Source organism: Meleagris gallopavo, chromosome 29, assembly GCF_000146605.3.
Source record: "Meleagris gallopavo isolate NT-WF06-2002-E0010 breed Aviagen turkey brand Nicholas breeding stock chromosome 29, Turkey_5.1, whole genome shotgun sequence".
NCBI classification, from domain to species: Eukaryota; Metazoa; Chordata; class Aves; order Galliformes; family Phasianidae; genus Meleagris; species Meleagris gallopavo.
Window position 1 is genome coordinate 4,216,510 of NC_015039.2, and position 16,177 is coordinate 4,232,686.

The 16,177-nt window shown below is 49.5% G+C and overlaps 2 protein-coding genes across 2 annotated transcripts; both read right to left on the bottom strand.

Moving 5' to 3' along the window:
* Positions 1-1,621: 1,621 nt before the first annotated feature.
* On the bottom strand, positions 1,622-6,280 carry LOC100541022 (keratin, type I cytoskeletal 19-like). The gene is given in 9 exon segments (XM_003213101.4): positions 1,622-1,891; positions 2,383-2,411; positions 2,757-2,977; positions 3,074-3,199; positions 3,347-3,508; positions 3,757-3,913; positions 4,251-4,333; positions 5,723-5,898; positions 5,901-6,280. Coding segments are annotated over 9 exon segments (1,266 nt in total). The 5' UTR covers positions 6,181-6,280; the 3' UTR covers positions 1,622-1,859.
* Positions 6,281-12,736: 6,456 nt separating this feature from the next.
* LOC100542562 (keratin, type I cytoskeletal 16-like) lies at positions 12,737-16,098 on the bottom strand. Its single transcript, XM_010724700.2, is given in 9 exon segments — positions 12,737-13,106; positions 13,427-13,509; positions 14,009-14,235; positions 14,336-14,461; positions 14,596-14,757; positions 15,175-15,331; positions 15,472-15,554; positions 15,881-16,080; positions 16,083-16,098. Coding segments are annotated over 9 exon segments (1,059 nt in total). The 5' UTR covers positions 16,084-16,098; the 3' UTR covers positions 12,737-13,086.
* Between the last annotated feature and the right edge of the window lie 79 nt (positions 16,099-16,177).

Here is a 16,177-nt window from a genome sequence, read left to right on the forward strand (position 1 = left end):
GTATTTGCTGAACAACGCAGTAACAGCTGTGCTTTTCTTAGCAGTTTTTCAGACTTCATATCATGCAGGGTGCATGTGTTCGGATGCTGGGCTCGCAGTTGCTGGGATGGCCAAAGGGGTTTTTCTGAGGTGTGGTTGTGCCCTCATGGCGGTGAGCAGCCTTTGTGCGGGGGGAAGCTGGGAGGAAGAACTTGGAGGCAATGAGCCCCAAAACTCTAGCAGTAATACGCAGCCTGGCAGCCCGATCGTGAGCCTGTCCACTCGTTCTTCAGCTCATTAGCAACGGCAGGATATTTCATAGCTGTGGAAACATGTTTCAAACGGAGCTTGGACCTCTGCCATAGCACTTCAGTTTTGCTTTGGGGCAGATTAATAGTTTTGTGCAGCTGCCAAATGTGCGTATCTGTGAGAGGCAGCATCTCAGGGACAAGTTGAGGCAAAGTCTCCCAAAGACAAAGGAGTTTCTCTAAGCCCCCTGACCTGGCAGTGTGCAGGGGTGTGGGGGCTGCTGGGCTCTGTGGGACGGAGCGATCCCACGGTAGGAAAGATCAAATTCCAGTGAAAAAGTAAGAAACGCAGACACAAACAGCAAAACCACTGTCAGCTCTGTCAGGAAACTTTGGGGATTTTTCGTTCAGCCGCAGCAGAGCAGCCTGCCGCAGCCCCGTCCTGCCCTCCCCTCCACATCTTTGCTGATTTGTGCTTCTCAGGTCTGTCATTTTTTTGCTGTCAGTTCTTCATGTCATTGTCAGGCTGCTGTCAAATGCTACAGAGCTGGATTTCCAGGGGCTGAGCTGGGACTTGTGCATCAGGACATGACAGATGCTGCTGATGGGTCAGCTGAGTCAGCGCAGAGCCGAGCCCAGCTCTGGCCCCTTCACCTGGGAAGGATTACCCAGCCCTGACAGAGCAGGTCTGCAGCTCTGCGCTGCTCCTTGCTGTGCAAACAATCCATTAATCTGGGAGGACTTATAAAAATGAATGGAAGAATGTATTCCCTCCCAAGTCCGAGGAGAGAAGTGATGAAGGGTTTGTCACTGTTTGAGAGCAGTGATCCACCCTGGGGAGCCGTGTGTCCCTGCTGGGGCTGAGGAGCGGGGCTGGAGGCCTGGGCTGTAGCCCCAGTTTTCTTTTAGCACAAGCACAGAGAAGTTGCCTTGGCTGTAAGCTTCTGGAGTGACGGTTGGGAGTGAAATAGCTGATTTCTGATGGCGTGAAGTAAGAGCGATTGCATTTAGGATTTCAGCCAGATCACCCTTCCAGTGATAGGAGAAAGAAGGTGGTTGGAAGAGTCCTTAGAGCCCGTAACTGTGTATGGGCTGAGGATGTGATCTTTCTGTTTGAAGATAAGTGCATTGGAATAGAAAGTGAGTGAAGAAATCTCAGCCCTGTTCCTCACTCCCATGTATCTGCAGCCATTCTAACAGCTTTGCACTTTGCCCTAACAAAACACTCTCCAGCTCTTGCTTCTTGCTGGAATCTCCCAACATCTCACTGTTAGTGCCTGTGGGTGCACAGCATTGCAGTGCATCTCCCAGCAGGGCTGCGCTGGGGCAGCAGCTGCATCGTCCTGTGGCTGCAGCCCAGCTTCAGCAGTGACTGCACAGGAGAGAACAGGAGCTGAGATTGCAAGATCATCTTTATTGGAGCAGATACAGCATTTCAGTACAAGAAAGAGGTAATTAAAAACCTAACCTAGTCTGCAAATTAATCTCTGCTAAATGAACCAATCTACCTAAGCTTTGTGTAGACAAGGATTTTCTGTGTAGTTAATTTCCAGCAGTTTAGTGTGATTTCTCTGCATTTTAATTCCCTTTTTTCTCTTCATCTTGAAGATGACGTTTATGGGACTTTCAGTACTATTTTCCATCTGCCAGCTTGTCTCCTTTGTCTGCAATAATATGGAGAAAAAGAACAAGTTACTTAACCAGAACACATAAGACCATTCTGCAAGTTACTGAGCTTAGTTTGTGTCTCATCTGTCATTCCCTTCTCTCAGAAGTTTTGTTCTTCATAGCATTGATTTGAATCATGCATCACTTTTACAATACAGCTGACCTTTAAAAGCCAGTCACACTTGCATGTTGGTACAATGCCCCTGAGCTGGCAGGCTGAAATTGCTCGTATCCTTCCACCTGGGGGAATGATTTGTGTGTTTTACAGTGGCAAAGTCTGACATTTTTTCCTGATGTCTAATAGCTTTTGATGTCTAAAACATGTTGAATTCTGGCCAGAGCCTCACTTTGACTTTTTCTGTGGCACAGATCAGTGCAGCAGCCCAGTCTGAAATGGACAGAATTTCCTTAATGTGTGTATTTATCTTTTTAGAAAATCAAGCTTCTTTGGTTACTAAAGGTTTCCTAGAGGAGAAAAAGTCCTTACCGGGAGATCCAGAAAGGGAGCCAAACAACCTGCAAGCAAAGAGAGGAGAGCTGAAAGGAGAGGTAACACATTGCATGCTGTGTGAGACAACGATGTACGACAGCAGATTCTCTCATTTTGTATATGGTCAGAAAACAAGATGTTCATTTCCTTGGTCTCCCAGGAAAAGGAATCGTTATAAGAAATGTTTTTGTAAACTACAACAGTGAAAGAAACAGTGGGAGAAGGTAACTTCTCTCCTGAAAAAAAAAAACTTGTTAAAAAATGCAGAATCCCAACAGTACCTGAAGCTGTGCGTGCAGCCATGCTGCAGCACACGAGCACCGCACCACGAGGCGAAGCACAGGGGCTCTGTGCCACGAGCCGTTACTTACTGGGACTCCTGACCCTCCAGGAGCTGCCGGTAAGTAGCGATCTCCTGCTCCAGCCGGGTCTTGACATCCATGAGCATCTTGTATTCGTTGTTCTGGCGCTCCAGATCAGCTCGGAGCTCAGCCAGCTGCGCCTCAATGCTGCCAATCATCTCCTGGATCTGCGCCAGCTGTGCGCCGTAACGCCCTTCGGTGTCTGCCAGGCTGCTCTCCAGGGCGCCTTTCTGCCAGCACAGTTGGAGGGAAGGGTTGCTGGGCTGCTTGCGGGAGGGGGAATGCGGGTGTATTTTAGGGGGTCTGCAGTGCAAATTTCCACGTACCATGCTGAGCTGGGACTGCAGCTCTATCTCCAGCCCTTGCAGGGTGCGTCTCAGGTCGGTGACTTCGGACTTGCTGCTCTGCAGCTGTTCAGTATTGATGGCTACCTCACGGTTCAGCTCTTCAGTCTGAAAATGGGAAAATGCCACATGAGACATGGGGCCTCTCAGCAGAGGTCGTAGGGCTTTCAGATTGGTTTTCTGTAAGTTACAGAGTCAATTGTCTCCTCTGTGGATTTAAAAATTAGCGTTTATTTAGTATGAAGCGTTTGATACCTTACTGTGGAACCAGGCCTCAGCATCCTTCCTGTTCTTCTCCGCCATGTGTTCATACTGGTCTCTCATATCGGCCAGGATCTTGGACAGGTCAATGCCTGGAGCAGAGTCCACTTCTACACTGACTTGGCCGGCCACCTGTCCTCCCAGGGCACTCATTTCCTGTGTTGGTATGGCAGCAGAAGACAAAAGAGGGTACAGTTGTGAATGAGAACATTATGAGCCATCCATCCTTTCTGCAAGGCTCTAAATGACTGCACTGGAAAACTGGCAGGGTGGATCTTTCATTTGCCAGTCTGCACAGAAGTCTTTTCTTTTTCATTGGAGAGCCCAAGGCACTCCTGAGGCACTCCTCACAGTGCTTTCCTAACATCACTCCCCAAATGCTTCTTGTTGGGTTTTCAATTTACCTCCTCGTGGTTCTTCTTCAGGTAGGCCAGCTCCTCCTTCAGGTTCTCAATCTGCAGCTCCAGGTCGGTCCTCGCCAGCGTCAGCTCGTCCAGCACCCTGCGCAGCCCGCTGATGTCAGCCTCCACGCTCATGCGCAGAGCCTGCTCTGTTTCAAACCTCGAAAAAGCAAAGCAGGACTCTTCAGGCTGATGAGGAGGGCAGTGCGTTACTGAAATGTGTCATTTGTTAGAGATCTATCTGGAACTGCAGGAACTATACTATAGCAGATGTTGTCCAGCATTAAGCTTTTCTACACATATTTTACATGATGGAATGTTTTCTGTGGAATAGGTGATGTTTTCAGCAACGCATAAAGGGCTGAGCTGCGATGACAGGATCAAACCAGTGCTAATACAGAGATTTTACACACGTTCCTTTGTTCTTTCACAGCCACTGCCCTATGCATCAATAGGGATTTTTGCCTCCTCAGGAGGGGAGATCAGAAATTACTCACTTGGTCTTGAAGTCGTCAGCAGCCAGCCTGGCGTTGTCAATCTGCAGGACAACCTTCGAGTTGTCGATAGTGGCAGCAAGGATCTGCAATCAGTGAGAGTTCATTGCTGAGGTGAAACAAGCATGTTGTTTCTTTTCCTTACGCTAAAGGTAGAAGAGTTATGACTGTATTTCCCCCTAGCTCCACCAAAGATGAGTGCATTTTGTTTGGTGTCAGTAGGAAAATATCAGATTATCTGTAGCAAATAGGCAGCACAGATTGATCACAGCATTTCTGCCATTGCTGTCAGCCACGGGTCGGTCCCCTTCCTTGTGTCCTATGAAGGGCTTTAAGCTGGAATCCTTGCCGTTGAGGGAGAGGCCGGTCAGTGGGAGCTGTTGTGGTTGCGAGGCACAACCAGTGCTTCCTGGAGAAAAGCAAAGGAAGCACAGTGCAGTTCTGGGCAGAACTGGTTCTGTCTGCGTGTTTTCTTAACAGGGCAGTGACTGCAAGGCCTGTATGACTGCAAAATAAATGGCGTGTTTGTGTATCGTAAGCAATCTTGGTTCATACTGCATTTGTAAAGTCTTTGAGCACGTTATTTTCCTTAAAATAACCAATTTAGTGTTTATTGACGCTGATAATTAATCATGAAACGTGGAAATGTTCCTTAGCAGTAACCCTTTTTAATTTTTAACTAGAAAATGTGTCTTTTTTGCCTGCTGCTTTCAAAACTTAAAAGGTCATATACAAAAAGAGTAGGAACAACATCTTCTCTAACAAAAGGGAATAAAAGACAGAAGAAAAAAGAATGCCAAAAGGTGAAAATCTGATTCCTAGTTCTGTCTTTTCTGGAGCTCAGTTTTTGAAATCAGCGGAGAATGTGAATGTCTTAAGACAAAGAGAAAATAAACCCGTGGGAGCGGTCACAAACTCCGAGCTGAACTGTGAGAAATGACCCTAAAGTTTTCTTCCATTTATTTACACAGTGCAGTCAGCTTCCAGGTATGTGCTCCAGGGCGTGCATCTCCTCCAAGAAACCCAACATCAGCTGCTGGGACAGAGCCTGCATTTATAGATGGGATCGATTATTTCATGTCTGCTACTTCCTTTGTCCATATGCAGAATGTTTCAACATTCTTATTTCAGTTGCTAGCTTAAGTAGGTAAAACGTGCAACAAACCGTGTAGCTGTGTTCATGAAATCGTGAGCTTCCATCTTCACGTTTACCAAACTGCACTCCGCTGTAGCAGCAGTGTGTGCGTGCTGTCTGGAGTTCTGCTGAGCTGTTCTGTGCATTCCCCCTGCTAACACTTCAAATCGTGGATGATTTCGTACCGCACGTTTCTCTCCCTGCCCCAACCAATGACTGTGTTTTCATCTTCCTCCTTTTCACAGCCCTCACTGCCTTCTGGCTCCTTTCCTAGGGAGTTTTTCTCTTCGGGTTTTCATGCTTCCTTCTAAGGTGCTTTTTAGTAAATACAGCCACCTACCTGGTCTCGGAGGTCTTCAATAGCCTTGTAGTAAGGGCTGTAGTCTTGGACAGGGCCTGGTCCTTGTTTTAGGTACCACTCACGGATCTTCGTTTCAAGCTCTGCGTTGGCTTCTTCCAAGGCACGCACTTTGTCCAGGTAGGACGCGAGGCGGTCGTTCAGGTTTTGCATCGTCGCTTTTCATTCCCCGAGAGGAGACCATCCCCAGAGCCCCAGCCTCCGCCACAGCCTCCACCGAAGCCTGCACCAAACCCGCTGCTGAAGGCACCTCCATATCCACCGCCCGGGCCGCTCCCTAGGCCGGAGGAGACAAATCTGGCGGAAGAGACCGACACACCCCTGCCACCGGATCCCCCATGGATGCTCGGAGCCCTGAAGGAACCCCCCCCCAGACGGAGCGAGCGGCCGCCGAGCCCCCCGGCCGCGGAGGAGGTTTGCCTGAAGCTGTAAGTCGCCATGGGTTGGAATGCCAAGGACCTGAAGCGAGCCGCGGTTTGCGATCCCGAAGCAGGAATGCGGGCTCCTTTCCCCCACCCCGGCTCTTTTATGCTGTGACAATGGGAGTTGTCTCCAGAATGTGTTATCTGAGACCCGTGGAATTTATCGGCCGTAAGCCCTCTGCCAACACGGGAATTCCTCCCATTGGTCAGCTGCTGAGAAGTGAGCTGGGTTTCATTCCCGAATACCTTCACTGGAGGAGCCGATTCCCTCCCCCAGGGCTACTGAGGAGGAAGGTGGGATTGAGGGGCGGCGTTGCTCCATCGATCTGGTTGCAGTTTGTGCGCTGGGAGGCTGCAGCACGCAGCCCCACTGCAGCCTGTGCTGCGTCCCCAGCGAAGTCACAGCAGCTTGATGCTGCAGCCTCAGGGAAGTCAAAATACGGAGTGATTAGATCAGTATTGCAGGCTGGTAACAGAGCCTCAAGGGAGCCCACATGGTGAACAGTGCCTTAGCAAAGCAGGGTCCTACCAGCCTTTTTCCTTCTTTCACTCAGGAAAAATCCTTCTTTCAGAAGGAACAGTTTCTTTGCTGGGAAGCCCTCCTGGGAAGGTGGATCCATGGATTCCCTGTGGATGGTGGTGGTGGAGAGGCACCGGTCACTGCCCTCGATGATAAGGGCTGGCGTTTCCTTAGCCCTGAAGTGCTCAGGCAGTTGGACTGGATCCTTGAGCTGATGAACCAACTGAACTGTTCTATTCTGTTACAGATCTTAAGTTTGTTTCCTTGGTCTCATTTCCTTTTGGGCCAGCAGTAAAATGGAGGATCTGACTGAGAATGTGTCGTGTGTGAAGGAGTCTCTATTTTTGTACAGAAACAAGAATCCTTTTCAAGAAACCATTGCAGTGCTTGTAGGAGAGACAGGCATTAAACTTCCCCGAGTGTTACCTGGGGAGTCAGCAACAACAGAAACAAAGGCCCAATTATACGTTCAGTCCTTTTGCTGCTACCAAAGAGGGAAGTAAACAGAAGAAACATAACTGCATCGCTTTCTGGGCTCTGAGAGTAATGGAAACGTTATTTCTCCAGTGTTTAAATCCAATTCTCCAAGGTGAATTTTCAAAAGCAGTGGTGCTTTTATCACTGCAAGCATCCCCAGCAGCCAGGCCAGGGCCGAGCTCTGCCTCCTTCAGCTGCTTCCACAACCCTGGGAGTGCAGGTGTGGGCCGTGTTTGAACGAGCAACCCGTGTTGTACCAAGACAATGAATTAGAGATAAGCCAAATGAAATGCATACTAGGCACGAGGGCACGTCTGTTCTTTTTTTGCCTTTAAAAATGCACTAAGCACACATCAGTGCTTTACCCACTTGGTCCAGAGAGAGAAGTCAAACTGCAGGGCAAATACAGGGAGTGTTAAAGAATAAACACATGAGCTGGAAGCTGGCCAAGGAACCTGTGCAGCAGCCCCGTGGAGTCGGCCTTACAGCCTTCTTTGCAGCCTTCTGACCATCCACCAGCTTTCAGTGTTTCTCAACTCATCCTTCATATAGATTGATCTGTCCTTTTTCCCCATTTATGCATCATTTTCAGCTGTGATTGATGAGATGGGTTTGCCAGTTGACTAGAATTCAGTCATTTTTGTCGAATGTACTTTATTGTGAATGCGTGGCCTTGAGGCTGACTCATATCCTGCTTGCTTTCCTATGTAGATGATCCGTATCCTCAGATGAGAGGGAGTCCTATCCTGTTGAAGTAGCTTTGCACCTGATGATGAGGCCGTATCAGAGCGGAGTTCTGCAGCGACTCCGGCACAGAGTACATCAGCAGATACGTGCAGTTTGGGGGCTATACCTATTATCCGTGGTTCTGCAGCCCAGGGGCATGACAGCTGGGTTCTTTTGTGTTGTGCAGCCTGCCCTGAAGCAGAGGACAGCCCCTTCTGCAGATCTGAATGTTTTATTCAGCCCTGGGTGGGGGAATGCTGCCCAGCAGGTTCCGGCTCCCATCAGGAGCAGTGACAGCCTGGGAAGCTGTTTGCATGTGGGCAGAAGGGACCGACAGAGAACAGTTACTTTATTGTTAAATGCTGGAGTCGATAGTTAGAGCATAAAGAACACAACTCGGTGCACTTTCCTTCCCTGAGCAGAAAAGCGAGAAGCGGAAAGAAGAAAAAGCCCTGCAGCGTTCCCATCGGTGTCCTGCAGCACGCAGAAAGGAGCAGCCTTCCCTCTGGGCATCCCCAGCTTCCCCCAGGAAGTCCTCAAGGCAGTGTGTTCTGGATTTCTGCAAAATAAAAGGCACATGTATGGTTTTGCACAGTGTCTTTATGGTTTACTTCATAGAGGCTGGGGCTGGAAGGCCCCTGCATTCCCTCAGAACCTCCTGAGTAAAAGCAGCAATCACTGTATATTTTGAGAATACTGTTAATGAGCTGCAATCAGGCTACGTTTTCTTCAGATAGGTGGGGAAAACTCCCGACGAGTTCTTCTTGATAATTTGGAATTCCATCTGGAATTGTCAGGAGGGGAAAAGCTTGGGAGGCACTGCCCAATGGAGCAACTATTCCATCATCTTCGTAGCTCCCAGCATATGGCAAATGCCTGGACAGCAGCAGGGCACCTCGGGCAGCATTCCTAGGAAAACTGTATTCTGAGTTTCCAGAAGGGTTTGGATTTGTCTTTTAGCTCCACATCTCTTGCAGCTCTGTGGCTCTCTGCAGCTGCACGTGTTTGCTTTTGCTGGGGCTCCCTTCAGGTGATAACACATTTAAGTGCCTGGAAAGGCCTTCAGTGTGGCAAATTATTTGCTCAAGGAAGAAGGTGCTGTTACCATTGAGTGCAGGCCTTTGTTTCTCCCACTACCGTGATCTTAACTGGCTGTACAGTCAGCTCTTCCTGCAGCACAGAAGGGTGGGACGGCCCAGGAATGGCCTTTATCTGCGGTTTATCACAGATAAGCACAGTGTGGGGAGCAGCCTGCATGAGGCTCATGCTGAGCCCTGTGTTTGCTTTATCTGTCTCTGTTCTGCTTTCCTATTGCTGCTGCTCTGTGCAATTGTAAATGTTTTTTCAGGGAATTTTTATGAGCTTTGATGTAAACCAGTTTTATCGCCCTTGAGTAACACAGGCACGTACCTCATTCTTACCCGCTGTGTTGCAGTGCTTGCACTGCCGGTGCTGCTCCCACCCGAGGAGCCCCTGCACACTTCAACCTTCCTGACTCTTTTGTACCCACGGTTTCAAAGTTTATATTTTCTGATTATCGAAGCTGTGCTGCTCTGCCCCACTGATCCTGTCCTGCATCTGCTTGGATCACCACCGTGGATGTCCTCTCCCGTTAGAAACCACAGGCACAAAGCATTTGAACCTCTTTAATTCAGACACACACTTTTCTCCTATTTTTGTTTTGGAACTTCCCTGTTGGAAGAGCCAAACCCGATGAGAGCCGATCTGCAGCCAGCCCTGGTGCGGCTGTGCTGCTTGGGGTGCAGCTCTCACCCTCCTGGCTCCCCTCTCCCCTCATCAATCATTTCCAGGGCCTTTTTCCCATATGCTCGCAGCTCACATTGCTGCACAGTGCGCCAAGAGATTCCGAGATAGGAATGTTTGTGTGCTGCAGCAGCAGGTCTGGGCACAGGCAGGCACAGCTGCTGGTGTTTGAAGAGGATAGATAAGAGCAGAGCGATCCTGTTACCTCCTCAACCCTCTGTCTTTTGTAGAGGAGAGGGAATGGTTTGGTGAAGGGAAATGTACGTGCACGAAGGCAGGCTTGGCTGGGACCCCCAGCCCTGGCACCTGAAAGACAAGTTCTGGATGTATTTTTACATTTCCTTTAACCTGTTATCTGCTGGTAGATCTCAGCATGGTGTGATGGGGCTGGAGACTGTTCTCCGAGGGAACTTAGAGGCTGCTGCCCAAAGCAGACAGGCTGTGCCCACCCCATGCTGCCGAGCGCCCACAGCCATGGGGGGAGGTCCTGCCTGATGGAGAGGAGCAGTGTCAGCAGAGTGGGTGCACGGCTGTGTCTGGTTCCCATCTGTAAAATGTTTGGGGACACATTCATACCTGTGTGTATTTGTATTCATATGTTCATATATTTACATATTTTTATATTCGTGTTTAAATACTATTATTTCTGTTGCTAGTTTTCTAAGTGCAGGTTTGTCTCAGTCTCACCCCATCCGAAACCAAGATAACATTCCAACAGATTCACTTGGCTTTAAATCCTCTCTCAGTGGAACACTGAGGTCTGTGCCAGCCATCTCTTGTGTTGAGCAGCCCAGCACCGCCGAATGAAGCCAATGGAAATACCTGCCGAATGTCTTTCCACTGCTTTCCAGCAGATTCAACTTTAATAACTAATAAAACCCGTCAGATCCCAGTGAGAGGTTATGACAACGGGTTCGGCGGAAAGGAGTTTTTGTTCCTGGCAGCAGAGCCGGCGTGGAGCTGCAGGGCAGAGCTGGGCTGGGAGCAGCAGTGGCGGAGGGCCGGGCGCTCAGCAGGGCTGGGCCTTTGAACCACAGCCAGCACTACACAGAGGTGTTCCCTGCAGCCAGCCTTGGCAGCGCCGCTGAGCGTGGGCTCACTAACAGCACTGCGAGCAGCAATGGCAGAGTGCACAAAGAGCTCCGCAGGCGCCCTGCAGCTCCCTGTCAAAGTCAGCCTCGGCACACCTGAAACGTGCACGTGTTGTGCCAGCCATGAGGGAATGTTTGCCCGTCGGTCTGCTGTAGCGTGAGATTGCTTCGAGCAGAAGTTCGTTGGCTTTTGCTCTCCAAAATCTATCTGCTGCATGAAACTTACCAGAAATCTGCTTAGAAACACAGAAAATGCATTTTCCTACAAGCATTTTTGTGCTTGCTTCATTTGACTGCTGTTACTTTTCATGATTATTGTAGGCCGGTAAATGTGAGTACAGCACTAACTTGTTCAGATCGTTCCCTTCCATCTGTTTTTCACCGAGGGCAGAGCGAAGGAGAAATTTCCTTTGTTACAGCCCTGGAAGTGCTGAGGGGATGGAGGGGATCAGCGCAGCAGTGCTGCGCCCTGAAAGCTCTCCTGCAGCAGGGGGAGAGCGGGGCTGCGGGGCTGCGAGGCTTTCCTCCGACCTTCCTGAAAGCTCCTTATTGTGCGGTCGGAGATGATTAATTTCCAGCAGTGAGAAACCTGCCCACACCCGCAGGCTGTGACAATGCTTTGAGAGCGGCACTGCCGGGTCACGCCGTACCTCCGCGCGCCCCCTGCAGGCCGGCTGTTGAAGCACAGCCGCGGAGGCATGAAGCCGAGGGCTGCATCAGTGCGGCAGGAGCGCTCTGAGTTTGCTGATTTCCGACGGCATTACCTGAGAGCTTTCGGACAGGACTGCGTGGAGCAGATGATAGTTCCTCTTTTCGAACCTCTTTGCTGTTACTGTGATTAAATGCTGTCTGATATCTCAATGTTAGCCTTGTGAAAATATATCTTTTTATTACTTTTTTTTCCTTTAAAATATGTGTCTAGCTAATAATTTTTGGGGTAAAAAAGATTTTCTTCCATTGGTTGGTTTTTTTTTGGCAGCACATTTTAGTAATGGAAAAGGCAACCGTGAAACCCATCTTAAGCTACATTCTTACGTGGCCTTCCCTGTTTGCTTCAATTGTTTGATTTCTCAAGAATAGTGACACCTGGGGGAGCGGGGTGCAGAGCTGCTGTGTGACAGGGTGACATTTTGCCTGGCCTGAATCTGATTGCAAAGCAAAATGCAGAGAATTGTGTGCTGCCCGCAGAGGAACAGCCCTGAGACGCACCCAGCCTGCGTCAGCCATGCAGTGCAGTGTGGCAGATCCTGCTCAGCTGCTCTGTGTGCTGAGAACCGAAGACTGAAACATAGTTTGTAAGTCTCAAATGAGTTATTTCGCCTTTTCTTCCTCTGCCTAGCTCAAATGGTGTCAGTGTGTTCCGTGAGGCTGGGGCAGCTACAGAAAGAAGGATGGAACCTTCCTCCATCCTGAGTCCCATCCCACCACAGAGCTGGGGCTGTTCCCACAGGAAGTCAGAGGATGTACCTCAGCTGCTTGGATTTGAGCCTTCAGATAGAGGGTGTGAGCCTGGACTTCCAGCAGGTCAGGGAGAGCAGCCCTAACAGCTGAAATTCATGTTTCAAGAGCGATTTCTTTGCATATTGCCATTCACTGCCTGATGGGCCCTTTGGCTTTTATTGAACAAGATTAGATAGAACCCTCCTCTAAATTTGGGGGTTGCCTGAATGTGATTAATTTCTTCTTCAGCAACCCAGGGGCACTTGTCTTCAGATTAACCCAGTTTGAGCTTTTAATCACGTGAGGTTTGTTTAAGCTCGACTGTGACATCAACCACTTGGACGTACAGCCCTCACATGGAACACTCTGCGAAAGGCTTTCACCCATCCTTTCTTGTTCCCATAGGTGTCACTCTCGAGTTTAATATGAACTGATCAGGCATTCCTTCTTCTCTTACAGCTTATCCAGATCAGCTGATGAAGTAGGATATGCTGTTTTCTTTGGGGCTGTACTAAAGAACATCCCCAAACTGTGAATGTATACCTCATTTCTTTCACATAACTTTGAATATTTGTACAATATCAATACACTAAATCATCTACTGGACACAGGTTCTTTTTGCACTGCAGAAAAGTGAAGTTTTATTAGAGGCACTATGGTCAGCAGAAAGCAGAGCAGCGATGGCACTGCAGGACTGTAAGGGGATTGCAGTGATTGTGAAGAACAACAGAAAGGAAGAAGCAGAAAACTTTGGGAGTCCTGGCAGGGATTCATCGTCACTGCATGACGATGTGTGCAGACGGAGCTGTGCACCACGCAGGCACACAGCCTGAGCTGTTTGTTATCCCTGCATCTGGGGCTGTGCGGGTGGCAGTAGGCAGATCAGAGCAGAGCATCAGTGGTATCTCAGCACACTCTTGTCTGCCCTGTGGGAGGAAATAAGAAATGATTACTCTGTTTAATGAGGACATCGAGAGTCTGCTGACTGTACTGGTTTATCCATTATTTAAGGGTCCATCCACATGAGAAAGAGCGTGGGCAAAAAGCTAGCCAATTTCTGTAGCTGGAGTTATGGCAGTCTGAAGTTAAGAGACTTGATTGTCAATGGTTTAATCTCTTTTGTAATTGTGAATGTGGAAGCCATAGCACAATGTTTAGTGTTAACCAGCAAACAGCAGTGAAGTACAGAATGTGAAAGCTGTGGGCACAGGAAAAACGAGGATCCTTTTTAGAAGCTGTTTCTTACCTGACTTGTCTCCACCAGATTGTCCGTGAGAGTAGGAAGTGGAAGAGTAGGAGTGGGAGGTCCGTCCTCCTCCTTGGGGCATCCTGTAAGGGAAGGGAGTGGTGATGAATTCCCAGCCAGACACACTGTGGCGTGGTGTGCAATCCGTGTCACAGCGGGATTTTTCCTGGATCTTAGAAATGTTTCTTTTTATCTTTTCATTTCATTCCCTTCCAGCTGCAAATTATGAGAAAGCCAGAGAAGCTTAAACTACAGAGTGCTGCAGGAGTGCAGTTCTCTCACAGCAGCTGAGCATGCCCAGCTGTGGGCAGAAGTCACGACTTGATCTTCTGCAGTGGTTTCTCTCACAGAATTCACTTTATAAATGGGCTGAAAGGAGCCGGGAACCTGAAGTAATTGTAACTATAATTGATTTCCTTACTGAGTACCTGATATTTGCATTTCAATGAAGATGCTGTGAAAAAATGCTACATCTGGGGTTCAATCACAGGCTGATAAAACACTGTGCTCTGTCCTCTGCAAGTGTCAGCACAGAAAACATTGCACTCTAATGTATGTCTTATTAACAAATAGAATACATACACAAGGTCTTGCTGTCCCTCATTGAGCAGAGCCCGGTACTGAGCGATCTCCTGCTCCAGGCGGGTCTTGATGCCCAGCAGCATCTTGTACTCCTGGTTCTGGCCCTCCATCTCGCAGCGGATGTTGGCCAGCTCCTCCTCTACAGCGTTAATCTGGCCCTGGATTTGTTGCAGCAGGCTGCCGTAGCGAGATTCCGTCTCGGCCAAGGAGTTTTCCAGCGAGCCTTTCTGTAGGTGGAAGGCAGGGGGTTAGGAGCAGAGCTGTGCCCCAGGAGGCAGTTTCCCATCCCCAGGAGCCCAGGGCCCTCAGCGGTGCCGCCCCACGTACCGTGCTGAGCTGCGCCTGCAGCTCGATCTCCAGGTTCTGCATCTCGCGCTTCAGCTCGGTGAGCTGGTGGCTGCTGGTCTGGATGTCCTGGCTGCTGGAGGTGACCTGTCGGTTGACTTCTTCGATCTGCGGGAGCAAAGCAGAGCCTTGTGAGCGGGGCCGTCCCCTGGCGGAGCAGATCTGCTGCCTGAGAGCGAGGGCGGGCAGGGAGCTGCGTTGTGCCGGGGAAGGAGAACCGCGCTGCGGGCGCTGCTGCGTACCTTGACTTCATACCACTGCTCAACCTCCCTGCGGTTCTTCTCAATGATCTGCTCATACTCATTTCTCAGGTCATTGAGAATCTTGGTCAAGTCTTCTCCAGGAGCAGCATTGACCTCCACGCTCACATCGCCTCCAGTCTGAGACTGCAGCTGTCGTAATTCCTGCAGGGTGTGAGGAGAGAAGGCAGAGGCACAGCTCAGTGCTGCTGTTGAGGGCAGCAGGTGAAGCAATACTGAGATTCCGTGGTGATCTTTTGAATGTGGAACTGGAAGTGGAAGTTACTCTGCTAAGAATGCTGATGCTGAGAGATATTATTAAACACTGCAATCTAATGGGCTATCAGCAGCAAAAAGTCTGGTTTTTTTTTTGCCTTTTCATCTGCAGCACATAATCTAATGTGGTTTAACTTTTTTGTTATCATAGCTACAAAGGCATGTATTTTATCAGCTGTTGTGATTGCAGTTCCGTTCACACCTGTACGTGTAACAGCCAGCCTAAACCTATGCTGCCCAAGATAATTTCATTACATATATATGGTGTTTGGTCCTTTTGGTATTGCATAAATAAGTTGATCGTACCTCCTCATGGTTTCTCTTGAGGGCAATCAGCTCCTCCTTCAGGGACTCCAGCTCAGATTCCAGTGAGGAACGTGTGTAGGTCAGCTCGTCCAGGAGATTTCTCAGACCATTCACATCAGACTCCACGGTCTGACGGATGACCAGTTCATTCTCATACCTTTCAGCGCAGAAAAGAGAAACATGAATTTCACTACAACCTGTAGGCATGGTCATTCTACTTGGGAAGGCACATTATCTCCCACATTAATTAATCTCATAAAATTCACGACAGGGAGACATGCACTGAGAGGTACTCACTTCATTCGGAAGTCATCAGCCGTCATCTTGCTGTTATCGATGTCCAGAAGCATCCTGTTGTTGTCCACAGTGGCAGAAATGATCTGCAAAAGAAGAGGTTGGAGAGGAGTCAGTCAGTGCTCAAGGTGCAGGAGAAGAAGAAAGGAACCAAAGCTCTGAGAGGCCTTTTGTGAGGATCTTAGGCTCATTTGCTGCAGTATCACAGGGACTGCGGGAGGCCATTGACATGCCATGTCAACAGGACTGCAGCGTGCTAGGTTTTGTTTTCCCCAAACATTTTGACCTAGTAATATTTGATGGGGGAAAGAACAGAAGAACATTTGTGCTGTGAGATCATCAGCACTTTTCACTTTGAGCTTCGGGGCAGCGCTGGTGCGGGAGATGGAGCCGTGCTGTGGGGCTGCCCTACCTGGTTTTGGAGCTGCTCGATGGTCTGGTAGTAGGAGCTGTAGTCCTTTGAGGCGCTGGGAGCTTGTTTCCTGTACCACTCGCGGATGTGGAGCTCGAGCTGGGCGTTGTCCTCCTCCAGCCTTCGCACCTTGTCCAGGTAGGAGGCCAGGCGGTCGTTGAGGTTCTGCATGGTGATCTTCTCGTTGCCGCTCAGCAGCACATCCCCCCGGCGCCGAAGCTTCCGGCAAAGCCGCCTCCGAAGCCTCCTCCCAGGCCCCCGCAGAAGCCCCCGGCGAGGCTGCCGGCGCTCATGCCC